Raw genomic sequence first — 20,554 nt, 5'->3', positions numbered from 1 at the left:
CGTTGTTTAGTTTTCACTAAAACACTTTTTATTTCAATAAAAGAAATATTGGGGACATTGACTTAGTATATTGCAACTACAGAGTCAACTCTAGAGCTCTGTCTACACTATCAAACTAGTTTGTGATATGGTAGTGACATCATCATGTCCATATATGGGAACATATCATTTTTTTGTCATATAAAGTTTGATAGTGTAGACAACGTTTTTAACACAATCACAGCTTTAAAAGCAGGCCATCATAGAGAAGTTAATTGAACATGGCTGCATAACATGGCCAATCAGATACTTCAGTTTCAGACCATGCTCACCTAGGATATAAGTGTCAATTTTTTATCAAACTTTCTTCTGGAAAAAGTCAATGAGTTTGCTTAAGTCAATTTTCAAAATTTAACCAAAGCAAATACTTTTCTTAAATCTTGACATGACCATCCATTCCATAAGATAAAAAGAACTTGACTTAATAAATGAATCTTCAGTTTTCACTTAAGCACTTATAAACTCTCTTGACTTAAGCAAAAGAATAATTTCTCCTCTTGAACTTGTTCTCCAGAATACAGTAGAACTGAAAGGTTAAGAAATCTTCAAAAATACCTTTTGGAAACAGACATGGTGTACCACAAAACTAACAATACATGTCATATTGTAAATTCAGATTCAGATTGTATAGAACCCCTCCTTATATAAGGTCATGAGGTAATTTCCCGCATGATCGTAATCAAAACGGTACTTCGTGAGGTGGTTTCCCGAATGATCGTAAAATCAAAACGGTACTGGGTATGACCAACTAGCGTTCTTGTCACCAACTAGTCATCCATTCATAGAAGTACTGATGTAGTAGCCTATCTGTACGGTGACCATAGAATGTGACCCGAGACATGACTAACTACGACTTTTAGTTGATAGAAGATTGAAAAAATTGTTAAGAAGAGTTGTACTGTATGTGGATGTTTAATGAAATTATATCAATAATGTTTACACACTAGGCATATAAATAGTAATGTTTGTTAGTAAAAATAATTTTGAGTTAATAAGAATAAGATATAAGGAAGAAAAGCAAAGAGTAATAATATACAATACTAAGTATCGTAGATTTAAATTATAAATTTTAGGCAATCTTGTAAAAGGTCAAGCGCCTATAGCCTGCCACATTTTGATATTCAATATTGTACTGGGTTTGGTCTACTAGCGTTCCTTCTCCCAACTCGTCATCCATTCATAGAAGCCTTGATGAAGTGAGCCTACTGGTGGTGAGCATAGAACGGTACCGAGATAACGACTATACTTTGTTAGGTCCCTGAAGGTGTCCCCTTAATAGAGGTTCTAATGTGTCAGTTTTGTATTTTGTGTATAGAAATGGTGATGCCTCCAACAGATGATGTTTGTGAAGTAATGCCAGATATTATTGTTGAATTTGTTACCCCTACAACTAGCACACCTCTACAATCAGGTTTGTTTATGATATTCTAATAATAAATACAATAAAAACACATTGCAACTTTTTATTCCATCCATAGAGTTATTACAATACAAGTAGAGAATGAACTCGTACACAATCACAGGTCAAAATACAAGCCATCATAGAGAGAAGGTCTATTGATCATGGCTGTATAGCATGGCCAATCAGAAACTCTTGTTTGAGTCCGAACTCACTATGCAATCACAAACTACTACATCTGCATACATTGAGCAATATATTGAGCGTATCAACACAGGCATATTCTAAACGATCTTCGTATTAATTTATTATTTAAAACTGTACTTGTACTTTAATGATTTATTATATGGTTATAATATCAAAACATATTGACATTAATTTATTCATTTTTTTAAACTGTACTGTATTTTTAATGATTACATATTTATATGGTTATATTATTATTAATTTTATTTATATACTAATAATAATTTTTAAATAGATATCATAGCATATTCCTACTTTGTTTGCATTATTTTGCTGTTGTCTAGATGGCTTTCTTTTTTGTATACATTTTAACTATCATTCCCACTCAACATTTTTAGAACGCCCTCGCTCACGATCTCTCGCCTGCATGACCGCCACTGAAAAACGTGCTGCGTTAGACTGCAAGATCCATTTTCTTGATCTCTCGTCAAATGGAATTCCCAGTTTGACACCGTTAATCCGTGCGGAACAAAAACTTTTGAGATGTTTTTTGTGCCTGCACAAATTGGATTTGAGCAATAATTCATTGGTTGTATTTCCTCTACAATTATCATCGGTAGGTCTTTCAAAATTAATCTGACGTTTTTGACCAGGTTTATAATCATGATTTGGTTAGATTTATTTTGATGATAAACAGGAACAAATAAATATCAAACAATAAATACAATCATCATAATACTGTAATACTATTTTTTCAGTCACCAAAGAACAATAACAAAGAGTAAGACATGATGATGTCATATCACTACCATATTTGAGCATATCACTACCATATTTTCACTCTTTTATTGTCAAACTAGTTTGATAGTGTAGACAGAGCTTAATATATATATATATATAATAATATTTATTGTCTTTCTTTCTTAAATGTACATAACAAATCTTAAGAAAGACGACAAATCATTGTAAAAATAAGAAATAGGAATTCAAACTAAAGGAGAAATTAATTATAAAATAAAATAAACACTGTGTAATTTGTTTATTTAATTTATTATTAATTATTTTACTTAAGTGCTACACAATAACAATTTTATTTGTTATTTATAGGTTTTGAAAAATTTGAAACATCTTGATCTGCGGAATAATCGGCTGAAGGAATTACCAACTCACATGTTTTCTTGCAGTAAGCTAGAAACATTAGATGTCTCTCATAATAAGGTATATATTGTAATTGACTCCATATGTTGCTTCTTTGTTTGTTTGTTTGTTTGTTTTATCTTTATACTGGGTGACCTCTTCAGTCAAAGACTGATCTCCCAGAGGACCCAGTTGGTGATCAGTGGCTGTGATGTACTAATACACCGGGGTAACCCCCTACTCGTCTCGAAAGATGTACTAGGTTCTTTAAAGTGCACACGAGCAAGTTGTGTACACTGGACCTACGGTTTATAGTCCTTATCCGAGAAGACTCGTTCTACCACCAGAACCATGGAGTGAGTGAGCCTCGAACCCCTGCCGATGTTATGGCTACGTGATTACGGTTCCACTGTCTTAACCGCTCGGCCACTTCTCACAATGGTAGCTAAGCTCTGTCTACACTATCAAACTAGTTTGACGAAAAAGTGTGATATGCTTAAATATGGTAGTGATATGATCATGGCCATATTTTTTTTCATATAAAGTTTGATAGTGTAGACAGAGCTTTATAAATTATTGTATTTTTCAACAATTTTTACAGTGGTTCTCCCAATATTGAAATCAAGTCCGGGAAATTAAGCGCAGAAGTACAGAATTATTGAAATTCCACTAACGAGATGTAATTAATCTACTAAATACAAAAAAGTCAAATAATATTTTGGATATCCAATTGACAAAATATAGCTTTTGATTGCCTTGGTCTATGTTTTTAATGGCTAGGCCTAACCTACTACTACCAAAGCAATCTAACAACAGGACGCTGAGCTTGCCCAAATCAAAGAGTACCTACCTCTAGTTTCGAAATGATCAGTCTTCTATTAAACATAGATATTTTTGTAATATCTTAGTTTCGGTATTTTTTCAGATTAAAGATGTACGAAGTCAACCTGACTATTCATGCTTTTCTTTACGAGAGCTGAATCTTTCTAATAACAGCATAGACTTGTTCCCTGCCTGGCTCTGCAACTTTGTACCTGCTCTACATGTCCTAAATCTAGCCTGGTAAGAATTTAAATCTTTTCCAAAATTAAAAAAAATTACATTTCTTTAACATCTTAACTAAAACTATACTTGTTTTTAAAAGCATATTCAGCACACCAACGAGAAATACATACATGGTGTATGTCAGCATAATTCTGTGTATTTATAATTTTGCAAGAAAGGCTACTTGAGAGAAAACTAAAGCTCTTTCTAAACTGGTTTAACAAAAAAGTGTGATGTGGCCAAATATGGTAGTGATATGACGTCATCGTGTCCATATATGGGCACATCACATTCACAAAATGTCTGGTAGTGTAGACACAGTTTTGTGGATTCCTGGTTACTATTAGTGTGTCCAACAGGGTATTGTTTTAAACTCTTTTATCTAAAACCATGTGCTATAAAGATGACTAAATTTTAATAGATAACTTTTAAGCTAATAAAATATTGGTGTAATGTGGAACAATTTGCATAGTTTATCCAAATTTGTAAAAATCAATGATCTATTACCGACTACAATTAAAGGCCTATCACCCCTTGTTTAGGCGATGACTCAGTGTTGTGTGTAAATGAGTATACTGGGGTTATACGGTATAACACGGTTTCACATGAAAAGACGACTTTCCACAGAAAACAGTTCTGCAAAATATTGAAGATAAACTTTCCCAATAGAATCTAAAATATGGGAAAGGAAGACCGCGAACGACCTTCCCAGAAACATTTAAACGATTTAAAATTCCTCAAAAACCCCTCTAACTTGAAACTCATAATGGCAACGAATCTAGCAAAAATAAAGCAATTGCACTGAATAGAAACGAATGAAGAAATCTTGTGATGTGTATTTCCAAGGTAGCCTAGGCAGAGAAGTACATGCACCTCTCTGCGACGATTCTGTAAAGTAAGTAGTTACTATATTAAGATATACGTATTTACATTTTGCAGCAATAACTTGGCACATCTTCCAGACCAACCGTTGTACCTGCCACATCTTAGGCTACTGAAACTGTGTAGAAATTCTTTGACTGAACTGCCAAATAAGTTTCTGCTACACACAAAAATGCTGGAAACACTGCATGTTTCTGATAACCAACTTAGTAAGTAAATATTTAAATGAAACATATTTTGTGGTTTTTGTAAAGCTTTTTCTACACTATCAAACTAGTTTGACAAAAAAAGTAGGATGTAACCAAATATGGTAGTGATATGCCCAAATATGGTAATGATATGACATCATCATCATGTCCATATATAGGCATATCACATTTTTTTGTCACATAAAGTTTGATAGTGTAGACAGAGCTATAAAGGTTCTTGCAAAAACAGAATCTAAAAATTAAGTGCAAGATCCTTAAGATTGGTTCCCACTGGGATGTAACACAAGAGATTTGACCATTGAAAAGCAACAGTTTGGATAATCCATCTCTTTACGTTCTTTCGTTATGTCGTAGTGGAAACCAAATATTAGGGATCATTTAAAAATGATTCTACTGCAGTTGCTGTAGAAGTTTTCAAGGCAGTGTGTATGATTACCCAGAAAAAAGCTTGCTATGAAATTACATAAACAGTTTTAAGAGTAAAGAAAATGTAGAATTATTTTGACATGGTCCCTAAAGCGTGGTTCCCACTAGCAATGCAACGCAGTGGCATATTGCCATCAATTATATACTGTATATGTATGAATGATACTAGATGTGAATTAAAAATAAATAAAGTGAGAGAGTATAGGTTATCAATACTTTGTTTTCCACAGCAACACTTCCTGATGATCTTGGCAGTTTCATGAACCAACTAACGACCGTGAAGCTCGCAAGGAACAATCTCGCCACAAACGTGCATCCTTACATTCCAAGATTCCTGCTTAAATTGCCATGGTAATTTGTTTTTGTAGATCTTTGTTTGTACATACCTTCATCTCACAATACCGAACCATTCAGATACCAAAGGTTGACATAATTCTAACTTACTGTAAGTTGACCTTTGACTGTTCAAATTGGACACATTGGGTCATAGTGATGAATGAACACCCTCTAATGATTATTCATATCTCTAGGGTGAGAAGCGTAGATTTAAGTGCCAACCATCTATCTGTTTTACCTGAACCATCGTGCTGGAAAAGTCAGTCACTAAGAGAACTACTATTTGCAGATAATTCTATACGAAAGGTATGTACAGTGGTAAAGCTCTGTCTAACTAACATTTTGAGAATTTTTGCCACGCTACATTGTTGAATGATCGTATTCGGACATCAACTTGTTGTGCTCGCCATCTCTATAACTGTTCCACTCTGCGTCTGAAGTTGAACTACTGCCTATTGTAATGGCCTAGCTTCCTGGCCTAGCATTTTTCAATGATTTGGATAAATTTAATAAAAGTAGGTGTGTTATAATAACATCCATTATTTGTATATAATATATGCCTCATAGTATGTAAATATGCGTTGATTGTGTTTATTTTTACTTGTTAGTTGAATCTTGGGGATAGTATCAGAAGTTGGCAAATGTTGGAGCGATTGAGCTTAAGAAATAATGAACTGAGACAGGTGGGTTTTTTCATGGAAATTTGTCTACCTCCACCTAAAATATTTAGTTTCACCCCTGTCCAAGCACTTTTTCAAAAACTTTTTAAGCATTTACTATTTTTTTTAAATATACTTGGAAGGTACCTAAAGAATTGGGACAACTGACATCGTTAACGACCCTTGACCTGAGCCGAAACAAAGAGTTGACAACATTGCCTGATGAACTTGGGAAACTGAATAGATTATGGGAGGTAAGAACTGATCTATTTGACGAAAAGTTTCATTTAGGCTAGGGATTTCTTTCCTAATGGTTAGTGGTAGTGGGAGCAGCCTAGGAAATCTTGAGTTGGCCTTGGCACTATAAACTATACTAGAATCAACTTTAAATTATGAATTTTTATGAGTAGTCAACAGAGTACAATATGATAATTTATGGATATTTTAAAATGGTTTTTACAGTTACCTCTTGATGGCTTAAGATTAGACTTGCCTCCAGCCATTCTGAGGGGTAGAACGAAAGATATAGTGACCTTCTTGCATCAGAGATTGAAAAGAGCTGTACCCTACAACCGGATGAAATTAATGCTGGTTGGCTACGGAGGTCGTGGAAAGACAACGTTGATACGACGTCTTCAAAGAGAAAAAATCTCACGGAATTCCAACATAGCAACAGTTGGTGTTAACGTAAGGGAATGGACGTAAGTTAATTTTAAAGTTATCTATGGGAACTTGAAATACATAAAGCATCATCATCTTACAGTCAACTCTTCCAATACCAGACGAAACCTCTCCCAAAAGACTTTTCTCGAAAGGTCCCAAACACATTTTTAACATTAAAAACACATTCTGAATACCAGACTTTCCAGAAAACCAGACATATTAGGTCAGCCCAAAGGTCTCCAGTATTGGGAGAGTTGACTGCATATTGTGGTAATACATTAAAAACAAATGATATATTATTGTATTGAATGTAATCATTTTGTTTTCTAGGATAACGGTTAAACACGATCGTAAGCCTGTTGACTTTTTGTTGAGTACTTGGGATTTTGCCGGTCAGGAGGACTTCTACAGTACACACCCCTGTTTCTTGACGGGTAGAGCTCTTTATTTAGTGAGTAACTACCATAGAGATACTGTACTATTAAACTACTAAAGAGACAACTGCGAGACAGCAAAGTATAATCAAACTCCTCCTCAAAATGTTGTCTTTTAAACTTAAAGCTCTGTCTACATTATCAAATTTAATTGTGATGGACAGGATGATGTCATATCACTACCATATTGCATTGCAATGCCGCTATCCTACATTATTAATTTATCATTTACACATAGTCGTTTCCCCACTGCTTTGAAAGTAGCAAAAGTAATACCTCTATTTAAGAAAGGTAATATAACCCCGGTAATTATCGTCCAATTTCCATTTTGCCTTTATTTAGTAAAATTTTTGAAAGAATTATCAATAACAGACTTATTATCTTCTTTGAAAAATATAATTTGTTCTTTAAACACCAGTACGGTTTTCGTGAAAAATATAGTACAAAATTATCCCTAATTAATCTAATTAATAATTTTCTTTATCAAGTTGATAATAATAAGTCTTCACTAGGTATATTTATTGATTTTTCTAAAGCCTTCGATACAATTAATCACCAAATTTTGTTATCCAAATTATATTATTATGGTATTAGAGGGCAACCGTTACTTTTGTTTACTGATTATTTAAAAAATAGATCCCAATTTGTTTTTTCGAACGGTCAAAGCTCCGATCAGTTATCAATTCAATGCGGTGTTCCACAAGGCTCGGTTCTTGGACCCACCCTTTTTCTAATCTATATTAATGATTTACCAAATTCTTCCAGTTTTTTTGAATATCGTTTATTTGCTGACGACACTACCTTATATCACAATTTTGCAGGCAGTAATATTGATTTGTCTATGGTAAATCATCATTTAAAAAAAATATCAAACTGGTGTGACGCTAATAAATTAACTGTTAATTTAGTTAAAACTAATTATATTATTTTTTGTAACCGATATAAAACTATTAATAAATCAAACAATATTTATTACAAACATGTTATGATTAAAGAAGTCAATGAAATTCAGTTTTTAGGTGTTAAATTAGATAAACACATCACATGGAAGAGCCATATAAACTTTATTAAAAATAGGATAAAAAAGAAATCTGGAATTCTGTTTAGTTTACGCCATATTGTACCCCGTAATATTTTACTTATGCTTTATAAATCATTTATTCAATCAAATATTACTTATGGTTTAGAAGTCTGGGGTAGCACGTATAAGTCCCATCTTTATCCTATTTTACTTGTCCAAAAAATGTGTCTTAGATGTATAACTTTCTCTGATTTTATGGCTCCATCTTCTCCATTATTTAAAGATCTGGGTATTTTAGACGTTTTTAAGTTGTTCGAATTAAGTATAGTTAAGTTTGTTCATGACCAAATTAACGGCAAAACACCACATCAAACAATGGAATACTTTTATTTAATTACACATAATGCTAGTACCAGATTTAGTAATAGATATAATTTTGCAATTCCGAAAGCTCGCACAGATGCTGGTAAATTTAGAATTTCTTTTAATGGAGCTCAACTTTGGAATAATTTACCCTTAGTTATAAAATGTACCTCTTCTAGATTTAAATTTATAAATGAAGTTAAATGTTTACTTTTACAAAAATATTAATGTTAGCCCTTGTTTACGTTATTTCTTTCATATAGTTGCTGTTTCTTTCTTATTGAATTATTGTTGATAGATGAAAATGTATGCATTATGACTAATTTATTTTTTGTGACAGGAGTCAAACCTTGATTAGCGAAAGCTATTTTTTGGCTCCTTTTCACACACACATACATTTTATTGTATTGTACTATTTATGTATGATGATGTGAATAAAGTAAAGTTGAAAGTTGAAATATTTAGGCATATCACTACCATATTTGGGCACATCACACTTTTTTGTCAAACTAGTTTGATAGTGTAGACATAGCTTTATGCTATATTAAATCCTTTTTATTTACCTTGTTTTTCAGGTTGTATTTGATTTGAGCAAAGGGGTTAGTGAGATTAACACGATTCGGCCCTGGCTGCTAACCATACAAGCGCTGGCACCGTCATGCCCCGTCATACTAGTTGGCACTCATAAGGATAAAGTTCCAAAGGGTAAATATGTTATTTTGTTATTTAACATTAAACATTTATTGCTATGTTTTTGATGGTATTTTGTTTTCATTATCATTATCATCAATCATCATGATCATCATCAATCATCATCATCATCTCATCTGTTCTCTGCTGCTCTTGCCCTTGTCCTCTCCAACTACGTTTTTGTCTTTTTCTTGTGCTGTTTCTTGGTTGGTCATTCATCTGGTCAACCTGTCCCTCCATTCTTTCAAAATGACCTCCTGTCCCTCCATTCTTTCAAAATGACCTCCTGTCCCTCCTTTCTTTCAAAATGACCTGTCCCTCCATTCTTTCAAAATGACCTCCTGTCCCTCCATTCTTTCAAAATGACCTCCTGACCCTCCTTTCTTTCAAAATGACCTGTCCCTCCATTCTTTTAAAATGACCTCCTGTCCCTCTTTTCATTCAAAATGACCTGTCCCTCCATTCTTTCAAAATGACCTCCTGTCCCTCCATTCTTTTAAAATGACCTCCTGTCCCTCCTTTCTTTCAAAATGACCTGTCCCTCCATTCTTTTAAAATGACCTCCTGTCCCTCAATTCTTTCAAAATTACCTGCACCTCTCCAGTTGCTTCCATTATTTTCTGTCTTTGACGTTGATAAATTTCCAACTATAAATGAGTTTGTACCATCCAATAGATCAACATCAACAAATCCTAGCGAACATTAACAAGCACATCAGAGAAGTCTGCTCCACACGAGGATACCCACAAATCCATGAATACGTTGAAGTATCAAACACTGCTGAGAATGAATCCATAGAACACCTACGTAGACGTATTGTGAAGGTTATCGAAAGGTAAGATTAAAAATGAACGTGTATCTAATTTTTTTACCTAATAATCCTATAAGTCTACTATAGTATTTCCAAACACAGTATATCTTTCTAAAGCTCTGTTTACACTATCAAACTTTATGTGAAAAAATAATTTGATGTGCCCATATATGGACATGATGATGTCATCACTACCATATTTGGGAATATCAATACCATAATATACCATATACACTTTTTTTTTTCAAACTAGTTTGATAGTGTAGACATAGCTTAAGTTGTTAGTTGCTTTTTATCCCACTGAGACATAGGGGCACTTTTGCTGGTTTCTGTAACAAAGTGATTCAACTGGTGGGGTTGTTAGCCCAACATAGTGATACAACAGGGGCTGAAATGGACCAATGCATCAGGGTAACCCTAGGCTCTTAATGTGTACACAAGCCATATGTGTTAAGTCCTTGTCAATGAGTACATTAAACCCGTTCCTATTTTAACTTGTTTTTAGTTTTTTAATCTTATTTATTTGTAAGCTTGAAGATTCGAGGGAAACCAATCCTTGGTCAAATGATTCCAGACAGCTACTTAGTAAGTTCCATTATTTTTTTCTATTCTTATTCATAAAGCTCTGTCTACACTATAAAACTTTATGTGATGTGCCCATATATGGACATGATGAAGTCATATGCCTACCATATTTGGGAATATCAATACCATATTTGGGAACATCACACTTTTTTTGTCAAGTTTGTTTGATAGCCCAAGCTTTACAAGTATTTAGAGACCATGATATGTACAGTGAGATATGAGTGGCGACAACCAAGTAAAATCTACTATAGTATGCTCTCATTTCCATCACAGACTGTAACCAAACAACGGTTTTTTTTAAAGGATGCTAAAACTTGATCGAAAAAAAATGTGATGTGCCCATACATGGACATGATTACAGTATGTCATCACTACCATATGAATAAAAAATTGTGTTTATTAATTTAATCGGTTTTAATATTCATTAGAAACTCCAACAACTTGTTACTCGTAAAGCTCAGCTACTGAGAGAAGAGAATAAGCCTCCAGTTCTACTCGCCCACCAACTCAACCAGATGATAAAAGACAAACATATACTCCTGGATGAGAACGAATTACCTCAAGTAATATATAGTATTAATGGTTATTGATTGTTTTAATTTGAGTTTCAAAAGAGATATTTATTGGTTTATAACACATCTTCTGCTTTGAATGCTAGGCCCTATGGTCATAACAAAACTGTCGCTCTGAATTTGGCGTCCTTTTTTATACAGACACTTCAGCTTTGGGTTGGTCACACAATTTTTACAAAAACTTGAAAATGCAAAGTACCATCCATCATAACGAAATAATGCATGGCAACCACATGTTACGTAATCAACCAATCAAATGGCGGTGTTATAAATCTCAAGTTACATATTGATAACTAGATAAGGAAATGGAATGGTGTTGAATACTTACTAGGTGTTTTTTTAAAGTATACTATGATTTTATTTGTTATCAGGCTGTGCGTTTCCTACATGAGATAGGAGTGCTCTTGCACTATGATGACCCTGCCCACCATTTGAGTGACCTCCACTTCATAGAACCAGAGTGGCTGTGTAAGGTCATGTCCAGAGTGGTGACCGTCTATGAAATCAATCCATTCATCAACCAGCAAGGGGTAGGTAGTGTTATTCCTGGAGAATCTTCCTTAAGCAACATCAATCAGTCATCGACCTTTTTTATTCCAAAATCAAAATAAAAACATATACAAATACAATAAAATAATAATGAAATGGGATACAAAATAAGCATAAGTGCTTGAAGCATGCTTATTAATAAGGTTGTCCCTAGTAGGGGTTTTCTGTAGTGTAAAACATATGTTTTTCTAGGTTTGTTTCATAGGAAAGTGTCTCATTATTAGGGTTGTCCCCTAAATGGAGGTTTCCCAGAGATGGGTACTCTACTGTACCTATCGAGAAAGCTTCACCTATCCAAAAGGTCAAATGCGAACTCACTGAAAGTCACTTTGATGTGGTAGTAAAGATAAAGTCCAGTGTGAATGGGACTTTAGACATGACCAATCTTTTTTTCAGATACTAAGAAAGGAGAAACTAAGAATTCTGTTGTCAGGCTACGAGTTGCCAGGGGTAACAATGAAGCAGTATCTAAGACTTTTTGAGAAGTAAGTTTCAATAATAAACAACTTTCTAATTTATGTCAGGTATGTATCATTTGTGATTTGTGATACTGTAGGGTAGAGTAGAACTCCTTTAAGGGGACATCTTCAGAACCTAGCAAATATCACCTGCAATAGGGATATCCTGAATAAGTGTTATATATATTTTCTCTCGATTGTTTCACAGAGAAGTTTCCCCTTCTTATAGGATTGTCCCAGGGAAGAGTTCTACTGTCAACAATTTGTTTTTTCTTCATTGGTTCCATGGAAAAAATCTCCATGGCCGTCCTATACTGTTTTGTATGTTTTTCTTTCTCTCATTCAATTCATAAATATCATCTTATCTCTTGTGTCGGCTTCTGTTCCTTTCGCATCCATGGTATGCCATTTGTTCTTCTGTTCTGTACTGCTGTTCAGTTTTCCTTGTAGACACCTCGGACACACCAGGAAGACAAATAAATAAATCGTAATTAATTAATGCAACTTTGATGGAATAATTAAACAATAAGCAAACACACTAATTTTATTTAAGGTTTGACATCATGTTACCTATAAACGACAGTGATCTTCTGTTACCGTGCAAGATGCCTGTGAAGCGACCTAACATCACTTTACCAGTTGGTTCCAGAAAAGGTGAGAAATATGACATCAATTTTTAAATTGTAAATTTATCGTTAAAACACAAATGATGTATATTCTTTACTGTCAACATTTCAAACGTGGACTATCCCAAAATTGAATGAACTATCCCAAAATTGGACTATACCAAAATTGAACTATCCCAAAATTGGACTATCCCAAAATTGAACTATCCCAACATTGACTATCCCAAAATTGGACTATACCAAAATTGGACTATCCCAAAATTGGACTATACCAAAATTGAACTATCCCAACATTGACTATCCCAAAATTTAGAAGAAAGAAAGAAATTACGTTTATTATGTTTGTAATTATTACTTCTTTTTTATGTTACTTTAATTGTTAATTGTGACCTATGAATTTAACACTCTATACTATTTCATTATTATTTCTAAAATAATAATAATTTGTTTATAATAAATAGTCTCTAAGTGTTTTAGGCTAATGTCGGCACAACAGGATGGAACGCATGTAAAATGCCCTCCATATGTCATTGAGAAATCAGGTATACATGCATGCCCCGAACATGTATATGCATGTCTATAGTAAATCAACTAATCTTTAAAATTAGCACAATTATGAATTATGATTCAATATCTAATATCTAAGGGCAGACCTGAGGTATACACTGTTTTTACCATAATTGGTAATTAAACCTTCATAATAGGATTAAGTACAAACTGGTTAACAAATCTAGAGCTAAAGTTATATATATAATATTCTGCACACCATATATTTCTATATTCATTTTTGTTTTTTTCTCCTACCACTGTTCACCAGATGAATTGTTATAAGGTAATATTATTAGTACTGAATTTGTTCAGTTGTTTTAGATAGTTTTCCTGTTTTTATGGTCTCAAACACCAGGCCCGTATGCTGACTTGAAAATCTTCTTCCCTGAAAAGGGGCTAAAAATGTGTACTGTGTTGTAGGCTTTCATACAAACCAAACCACCCCAGCATACAGGCCTATAGAGACTTTCATTTGATATAGTTTTTAGTTAATAATTTTCATTTGTTTGATTTTCTTGTAGATAGATCTTTTTAGTATTTTTTTTTAAATCACACTAACTATATTTTTTTTATATCATGTTTGTTTTTGTTTCAATGATTCTTATATGATTTGTTTTTAAATTTTAGGATTTCGATAAGATCGTAAAATTGAATTAAGTTGGGGATTTTTGTTCAAGTATGTTTTTCATGCATAGTGCATCCATTGGTGTATTTTTATTATTTTGTTTCATATGGTATTTCAGTACCTACTTTTATTTTCTATAGGATAGTTCTGATATTCTGCATCATTTTAGCTATGTGTGTTGCATGATTTTTTTTTCTGTTATATTTAGTAGTAACATCTTATTTGACCATTTTGTACTTAACCTTTAAGTTGATTTATTTTTATATAATAAAACATTATGCTCTTATTTGAGCACTAATGTACTTTTGTATTTTTTTTATTGAATATTCTTGCACGTTACCAAGAGCCTTAATAAATAAATATTTTTTGTCGTTCTCTTATTCGAGTACTATATTTTTTACCTTCATTTTAATACGATTTATTTATATTTTTTTATATAGTGAAACACCATACTCTTTGAAAATGTAATTTTATTTGAGTTTTATATGATTTAAGTATATTTTTTTTAAACTAACATGATATTAATCGCCCTAATAATTTAGTTTTCTGGTCATTTCTTGTCAGGCCTGTTGAAGCGGTACTATGACATGCCCTACATCCCCATTGGCCTCTGGTCTAGATTGATCCTGAGACTTCTGCTCTTTACTCAAGACAAAGTTTTACAGGTAGGAAAGCATGTTATATTTTGGTAAACAACAATGTTTAATTGTAAAAAAAGATAATAGTATAGTATCATGGGTACTGTACTTTTCATCAGGTGAACCCTTGCTCAATAGGTGGCTAGTTGGTGACAAGAACGCTAGTTGACCATACCCAGTACTGTTTGATTTACGATCATTGGGAAAACACCTCACAACAATTCTTAAGAAAAGAGACACTTATACAAGATATCCGGTTTGTTTATTTATTTGATGGGTGTGTTGAAATGAATGTGCAAGAAAAGGATATCAGGATGTCTGAGGTTGATTATGATGTATTTCTCAATAGCAGAACAGTGCCTGTAATCAAACATTTTACAAAGTTGTTACTATCCATAAAATACTTGTCAAAAATTCTTAAATTATATAGATTTCATATTTTAAAATGATGTAATATTGCATTTTTTCAATATTTATTATTCATAATTTGCAATAGTACAGTCACCTCTACCAATACCAGACATTTGGGCTGTGTTGGTTTTCTAAACAGTCTGGTAAAATTCTGAATGTTTTTATTGTAATCAGGAATTTGGACCTCAAAGTTTGCTTTTGGGAGAGTTTCTAGTTTTAAAAGTCTGATATTGTGAGATATTGTATATTTCATTATGTTTTTAAGTTTGAAATTATTTTTTATATTATTGCTTTTGCCATTATATGATATGATTGCTTTTGCCATTATATGATATGATTGCTTTTGCCATTATATGATATGATTGCTTTTGCCATTATATGATATGATTGCTTTTGCCATTATATGATAATGATTGCTTTTGCCATTATATGATATGATTGCTTTTGCCATTATATGATAATGATTGCTTTTGCCATTATATGATAATGATTGCTTTTTCCATTATTATAACTATTGCTTTTCCGCATTTCATCCATGGGCTTTCCCATTATCAGAAAGACCAGATTTGCTCTTTAGTCGTACAATCGATGAACCCAGATGACAGCATTAATGTGGTAAGAAAATGAACACTTTTCAATTATAATCTCATCTGTCAAATTTTATGTTGTAGAACTCCTTCTTTGGGACATCTCTAAGCTCTGTCTGTCTACACTATCAAACTGCACATCACAACAAAATGTGATGTGCCCATATATGGACATGATGATGTCATATCACTACCATATTTGAGCATATCGTTACCATGTTTGGGCACATCACACCTTTTTTGTCAAACTAGTTTTATGGAGTAGACAGAGCTTAAGGGAAACTTTCTTTTAAAATGAACGAGGGTAAATATATGTTAACACTACAGCCACCCTAATAGGCGACATCTTTCAGGTACCTATTGGTGACCCCTTAATAGGGGTTCAACTGTCAATTAATGTGAACTTCCTAATAGTGCTCATGACCGCCAGCAAATATATATTAACATAATTTGAAATCAAATCATAATGTACATCGCACATCCACAATTTGAAAACAGTCTCATAACTCAAACTACCCACATATTTAAAATCATATTTCAGAAACTTATTGTACCCAGCACATCACAAATTGTGTTTAAATTGGTAATTTTTGTGTTTTGTCATATCAAATTAAATCAAATTAACCATATATTTCTCATTTGTTTCATATTTTATATATAACTTGTTCTACACATTTTTCTCTTCATGTTTTGTAAAACCTGTTTTTTTGGTGCATTTGCACAAATTGAAAGTGTCAAGTTATGCATATGTGTATTCATATTTATTCATATTTTCTAAATTCCTTTTTGTGATGAATTCTAGTTCCTTAAGTTTTTTGCATTAGCAAAATTAGTAGTTTGAATATTGCACTTTCTCACAAGTTTATGAGCAATTGAACAGCTCAGCAGACATGTGATCGAAATGAAAACACATCTATTCTCACTTCTAGTGGAAAATAATAAATGCTAGAATTTTTTTCTTGTTGAAAACATTGAATTTGCATGAATAGATTACTGGTAGCCTAGTAGGCTTAACTGTTTTAATAATATGTAAACTGTAATTGTTATGAAAAAAATGTTGTTATTATTTTAGAAAAAGTTAATGAAGAACTGTGAAATTAGGAAAGAGTACTGGAGAGAAGGCATCTACATCTGCTGGGCAAATGTAAGTTATACTATGTTATATACTCATATCTAGATCTTATAAAATATGTTATCCCACACGATATTCAGAATGTTTACTTCTCTCCATTATTTTAGGCTAGAAAACCAATGATTAAGTCATCAAATTTTATTTTAGTCTATTAAATACAAATCTTTTATTTGGGACAAAAATAATGTTTGTTTTGAAAGAAAGTTGGCATAGGCCTATATACAGTATATAAATAAAGTCTACCTTTTTTTAGGAGAGTTGAACTTCAAACTTCTCCCAAAAAATGTTAATTTTCTATGTTTCCAATTCTTTATATGGTGTAGTTGTGTTTGGAATTCCAGAAATTCTAAGCAAATTTATTAATGGATTTTTTGTATTTCATCAGTATAATATTATAAGTTTAGCTCAGCTTGTTATGAGTCTAGTTTAGTTTTTATTGATGTTGTTGAATTTATTTTGCAGAATGTCTTCATTCTGGTTGAGCCAAAAGAAAAGGCACCAGATGTGTTATCTGTAACAGTTCCAGATACAAAGTTTGGGCATAAGTGAGTATATGCTAATGCTTTTGCACTTATAATTCCGGTTTAATGTCATCATCATCTTCTACGCACTGAGAATCCACTTGCGAGCCCTCAACATCAGGCTACATTATGGAACATCTCTGAAGTGGGAAGCCAAAAAACGTTGTTGTTCCTATACTACTATCATGTTTTATTCAACTTATATAGGACCAAACATTTTAGACCTTAATCTTAAAGACTGAGTTGACCTTTAGTTCTTTGATTCTCACAATAAATATATATTTACAGGGTGCTCGGTTTGACCTGTGACCTTATTGATGACCTTGTCGAGGAGTGGTTTCCAGGTTTAATGGAGATGGATCCAGTTCTAGGCCGGCCGTTACTTCAGAAGAAAGTTCCTTGTTCCTGCACAGGTAAGCTGTGAATTTACAGTAACACTGTTCCCTGCCAACTATACAGGACCATGAACACACCAGGAAATTATCCCTACTCTTGTTGATTACCAGACTAATTCCTTTTTTGCTATATAGGTATGTACACAAGAGCAACAGATTGTTGTCCATTCGAATGATGAACCGATGAGAGTGTCTTGTAAAAGGATATGAGCAATATGGCACAGACAGATCTCAAACACATTCCTCTCATCATTATAGCCTGATATCCCATTATGCCATGCACTCTTTAAGACCTTGAAGATGTTAGGCCAGTTTTATCTAAGCACTTTTCTTCTTCTGTTTCCCCAGGCAATGAGTTTGTTGTGGATGACTTATTGGAGCAGCTTGCGAGCCTAAAAGACCAGGTTTTGTGTAGGACCTGTGCTACAAGGCCTAACATAGCTGATCTGGTGTGTATTGAAGTCTTCTAAACAGTTATTAAATTGAGTTTACCTTAGGTTTATCCTTGTCAAAATAGCCAATTAGTTATAAAAAAAACCATTTTTGTCATTGTATGAAGTAGTAGTTAGTACAGGTTGAACATCAATATATATATATATATAAATCCAAAGGCAAATTACTGAAAAAAATGACAATGCTGTGGGTATCAGTGGCTGGATCTCAATGGAGATACAAAAATAAAAAGCGAAAAGCTAAATCAAAACGATAAAGTAAACAGCCAGAAAAGTAAGCAGAGCTTTCGGGCAACACTAGCCCTTCATCAGTGCAAGTATATATATATATATATATATATATATATTGTATTTCCCCAGTGGTCTAATGGTTAGGACAACTGCATATCAAGCAGATGGTCCGAGTTCGAGTCTCGGTTGGGGCAACTTTTTCTCATTTTCGCACAGATTTCCTCATCTTTATCGTTTCAAATTAAATTTCAGTATATCACCGGGCGGTTTAGAATTACTGTTCTTTGCCTGATTTGTTTATATATATATTGTAGTATATATGGTAGTAAGGCCAATATCAGATTTGAACCAAGGTTCTAAAATGTGTAGGCAAGCTTAAGAACCACCAAGCATGAAATGCCACTTCAGAAATTTCTAAAAACTCTTTCAACATTACGCTTAACCCAGTCACAGTAGTTCTATATTTGTTTCTGTTTTTAAAATTTACAATTATTAATTTTACTTTTACTAAACCTAAAATAATTTCAACATACTATAGATTGAACCAACTGTCAAACATCTGTATATATGTGACAAAAATGGTAAACCTACTCGGGTCAAGCAAAAATTCAATTTATTATATTCTGATAACATTTTTCAGGCTCCTGATTTGACGCTAACTGATATTGAAGAAAGGTTCTATTTGGATAGAACTCAATTTCACTTCAAAGCAAGGTAACTACAAATTATTTAATAATTATAATATTATATCACATTTAATAGTTTATATTATATCGAATGATTATTTTTGGGCTCCTATTAATTTAAAATTGTACACATTTTTTACAATTTTTATTTAAAATTTCATACATTTAAGGAACCATGCCAAAATTATTTTACTGCAGTTACTGCAGTAGCTGTATTATGTTTACTTATTTAAACCTAGGTTTTTCTGGGTAGTCATATACACACTGTTTATTATTTATCATAAACTTCTATATTAAACAAACTAAAATCGTATGCTATAGCAGAAAAGAAATGCAGTTACTGCAGTAACTGCGGTAAAATAATTATTTGCATGTCTTGGTTTTTTTTTTCAGTTCTGAGTTTTTGCTAGGTGACGGTGGTTTTGGATCCGTGTACAAAGCAGTCTACAAAAACAAGGTAATATCTTAATAATAATATGATAATTTGCAGAAAATTAAGTAGGAACATATTTTTGCACAAGTTAGTTAAAGGAAATAGGAATATACAGTATTTTTGTATTTTTTTTTGTATTTTGTATTAATATTTGTCCTCAGTGAGGAAATTCGGATTAGGCCCTCCACGGACCCACGGCAGCCAGCAGTGCAGCGCCTACCAGATTAGGCAATGAGAGTAAAGCATCTTGCCTAAGGATGCAATTAGTATGGTACAGATAACCTCGAACCCATGCCTATCACATGCTAGTCCGATATTACCATTACACCATCACTCTCCAGTATATACAGCACCCGCCACGATTTCTAGACGGTCTCCCATCCAGAACGAAACCGGGCCCACGTTGCTTAACTTCGGTGATCTGACGAGAACCGGTGTTTCAACGCAGTATGGCCGTAGTGTTAACAGTATTATGCTATTATCCATTGCAATGCAATTGAGTTCTGGAGAGGAGGCAATGGAATGCTAAAACACAATAATAAAATTAGTTTAGTATCGCCGTGACAAAAAATTTCTGGTTCCGGTTTAGGACACATGAAAAACAACAAGAGTTTAATTAAGTTCCATAAAGTAATTAAGTTAAGAGTAATAATCAAACGTAAAGTTAAGTGTTAAAGTATATCTTTCTTTCATGATTGGGACCAGTTACTTGAATGTAAAGACAACTCCAGTTGCTGAGCGCCATTTTCCCGCCGAGAAACGTAATTTCGTGCCTTTTTCATAGAGAGATTTTACTTCAATTTTC

The 20,554-nt window shown here is 33.1% G+C and overlaps 1 protein-coding gene across 2 annotated transcripts in view; it reads left to right on the top strand.

The window, feature by feature from the left end:
- LOC140058868 (leucine-rich repeat serine/threonine-protein kinase 2-like) overlaps window positions 1–20,554 on the top strand; it is a 40,780-nt gene that overhangs the window by 4,786 nt on the left and 15,440 nt on the right. Inside the window, exons 9-35 of one of the 2 annotated variants that reach the window (XM_072104635.1) lie at window positions 1,355–1,450; window positions 2,023–2,240; window positions 2,732–2,842; window positions 3,687–3,823; window positions 4,745–4,896; window positions 5,553–5,673; window positions 5,853–5,964; window positions 6,267–6,341; window positions 6,461–6,571; window positions 6,780–7,018; window positions 7,311–7,431; window positions 9,374–9,503; window positions 10,164–10,323; window positions 10,830–10,884; window positions 11,313–11,447; window positions 11,828–11,986; window positions 12,402–12,490; window positions 13,017–13,117; window positions 13,551–13,631; window positions 14,828–14,928; window positions 15,868–15,927; window positions 16,972–17,043; window positions 17,494–17,576; window positions 17,841–17,965; window positions 18,296–18,396; window positions 19,271–19,344; window positions 19,710–19,773. In XM_072104635.1, the coding sequence (XP_071960736.1) occupies window positions 1,355–1,450; window positions 2,023–2,240; window positions 2,732–2,842; window positions 3,687–3,823; window positions 4,745–4,896; window positions 5,553–5,673; window positions 5,853–5,964; window positions 6,267–6,341; window positions 6,461–6,571; window positions 6,780–7,018; window positions 7,311–7,431; window positions 9,374–9,503; window positions 10,164–10,323; window positions 10,830–10,884; window positions 11,313–11,447; window positions 11,828–11,986; window positions 12,402–12,490; window positions 13,017–13,117; window positions 13,551–13,631; window positions 14,828–14,928; window positions 15,868–15,927; window positions 16,972–17,043; window positions 17,494–17,576; window positions 17,841–17,965; window positions 18,296–18,396; window positions 19,271–19,344; window positions 19,710–19,773 (3,083 nt within the window). The remainder of the gene's footprint in view (window positions 1–1,354; window positions 1,451–2,022; window positions 2,241–2,731; window positions 2,843–3,686; window positions 3,824–4,744; window positions 4,897–5,552; window positions 5,674–5,852; window positions 5,965–6,266; window positions 6,342–6,460; window positions 6,572–6,779; window positions 7,019–7,310; window positions 7,432–9,373; window positions 9,504–10,163; window positions 10,324–10,829; window positions 10,885–11,312; window positions 11,448–11,827; window positions 11,987–12,401; window positions 12,491–13,016; window positions 13,118–13,550; window positions 13,632–14,827; window positions 14,929–15,867; window positions 15,928–16,971; window positions 17,044–17,493; window positions 17,577–17,840; window positions 17,966–18,295; window positions 18,397–19,270; window positions 19,345–19,709; window positions 19,774–20,554) is intronic. The other variant, XM_072104637.1, reaches the window with a different exon arrangement.

Source organism: Antedon mediterranea, chromosome 9 (genome assembly GCF_964355755.1).
Source record: "Antedon mediterranea chromosome 9, ecAntMedi1.1, whole genome shotgun sequence".
Classification (NCBI taxonomy): domain Eukaryota; kingdom Metazoa; phylum Echinodermata; class Crinoidea; order Comatulida; family Antedonidae; genus Antedon; species Antedon mediterranea.
The sequence above is the reverse complement of the archived record's forward strand: the minus strand, read 5'-3'. Positions and strand labels throughout refer to the sequence as shown.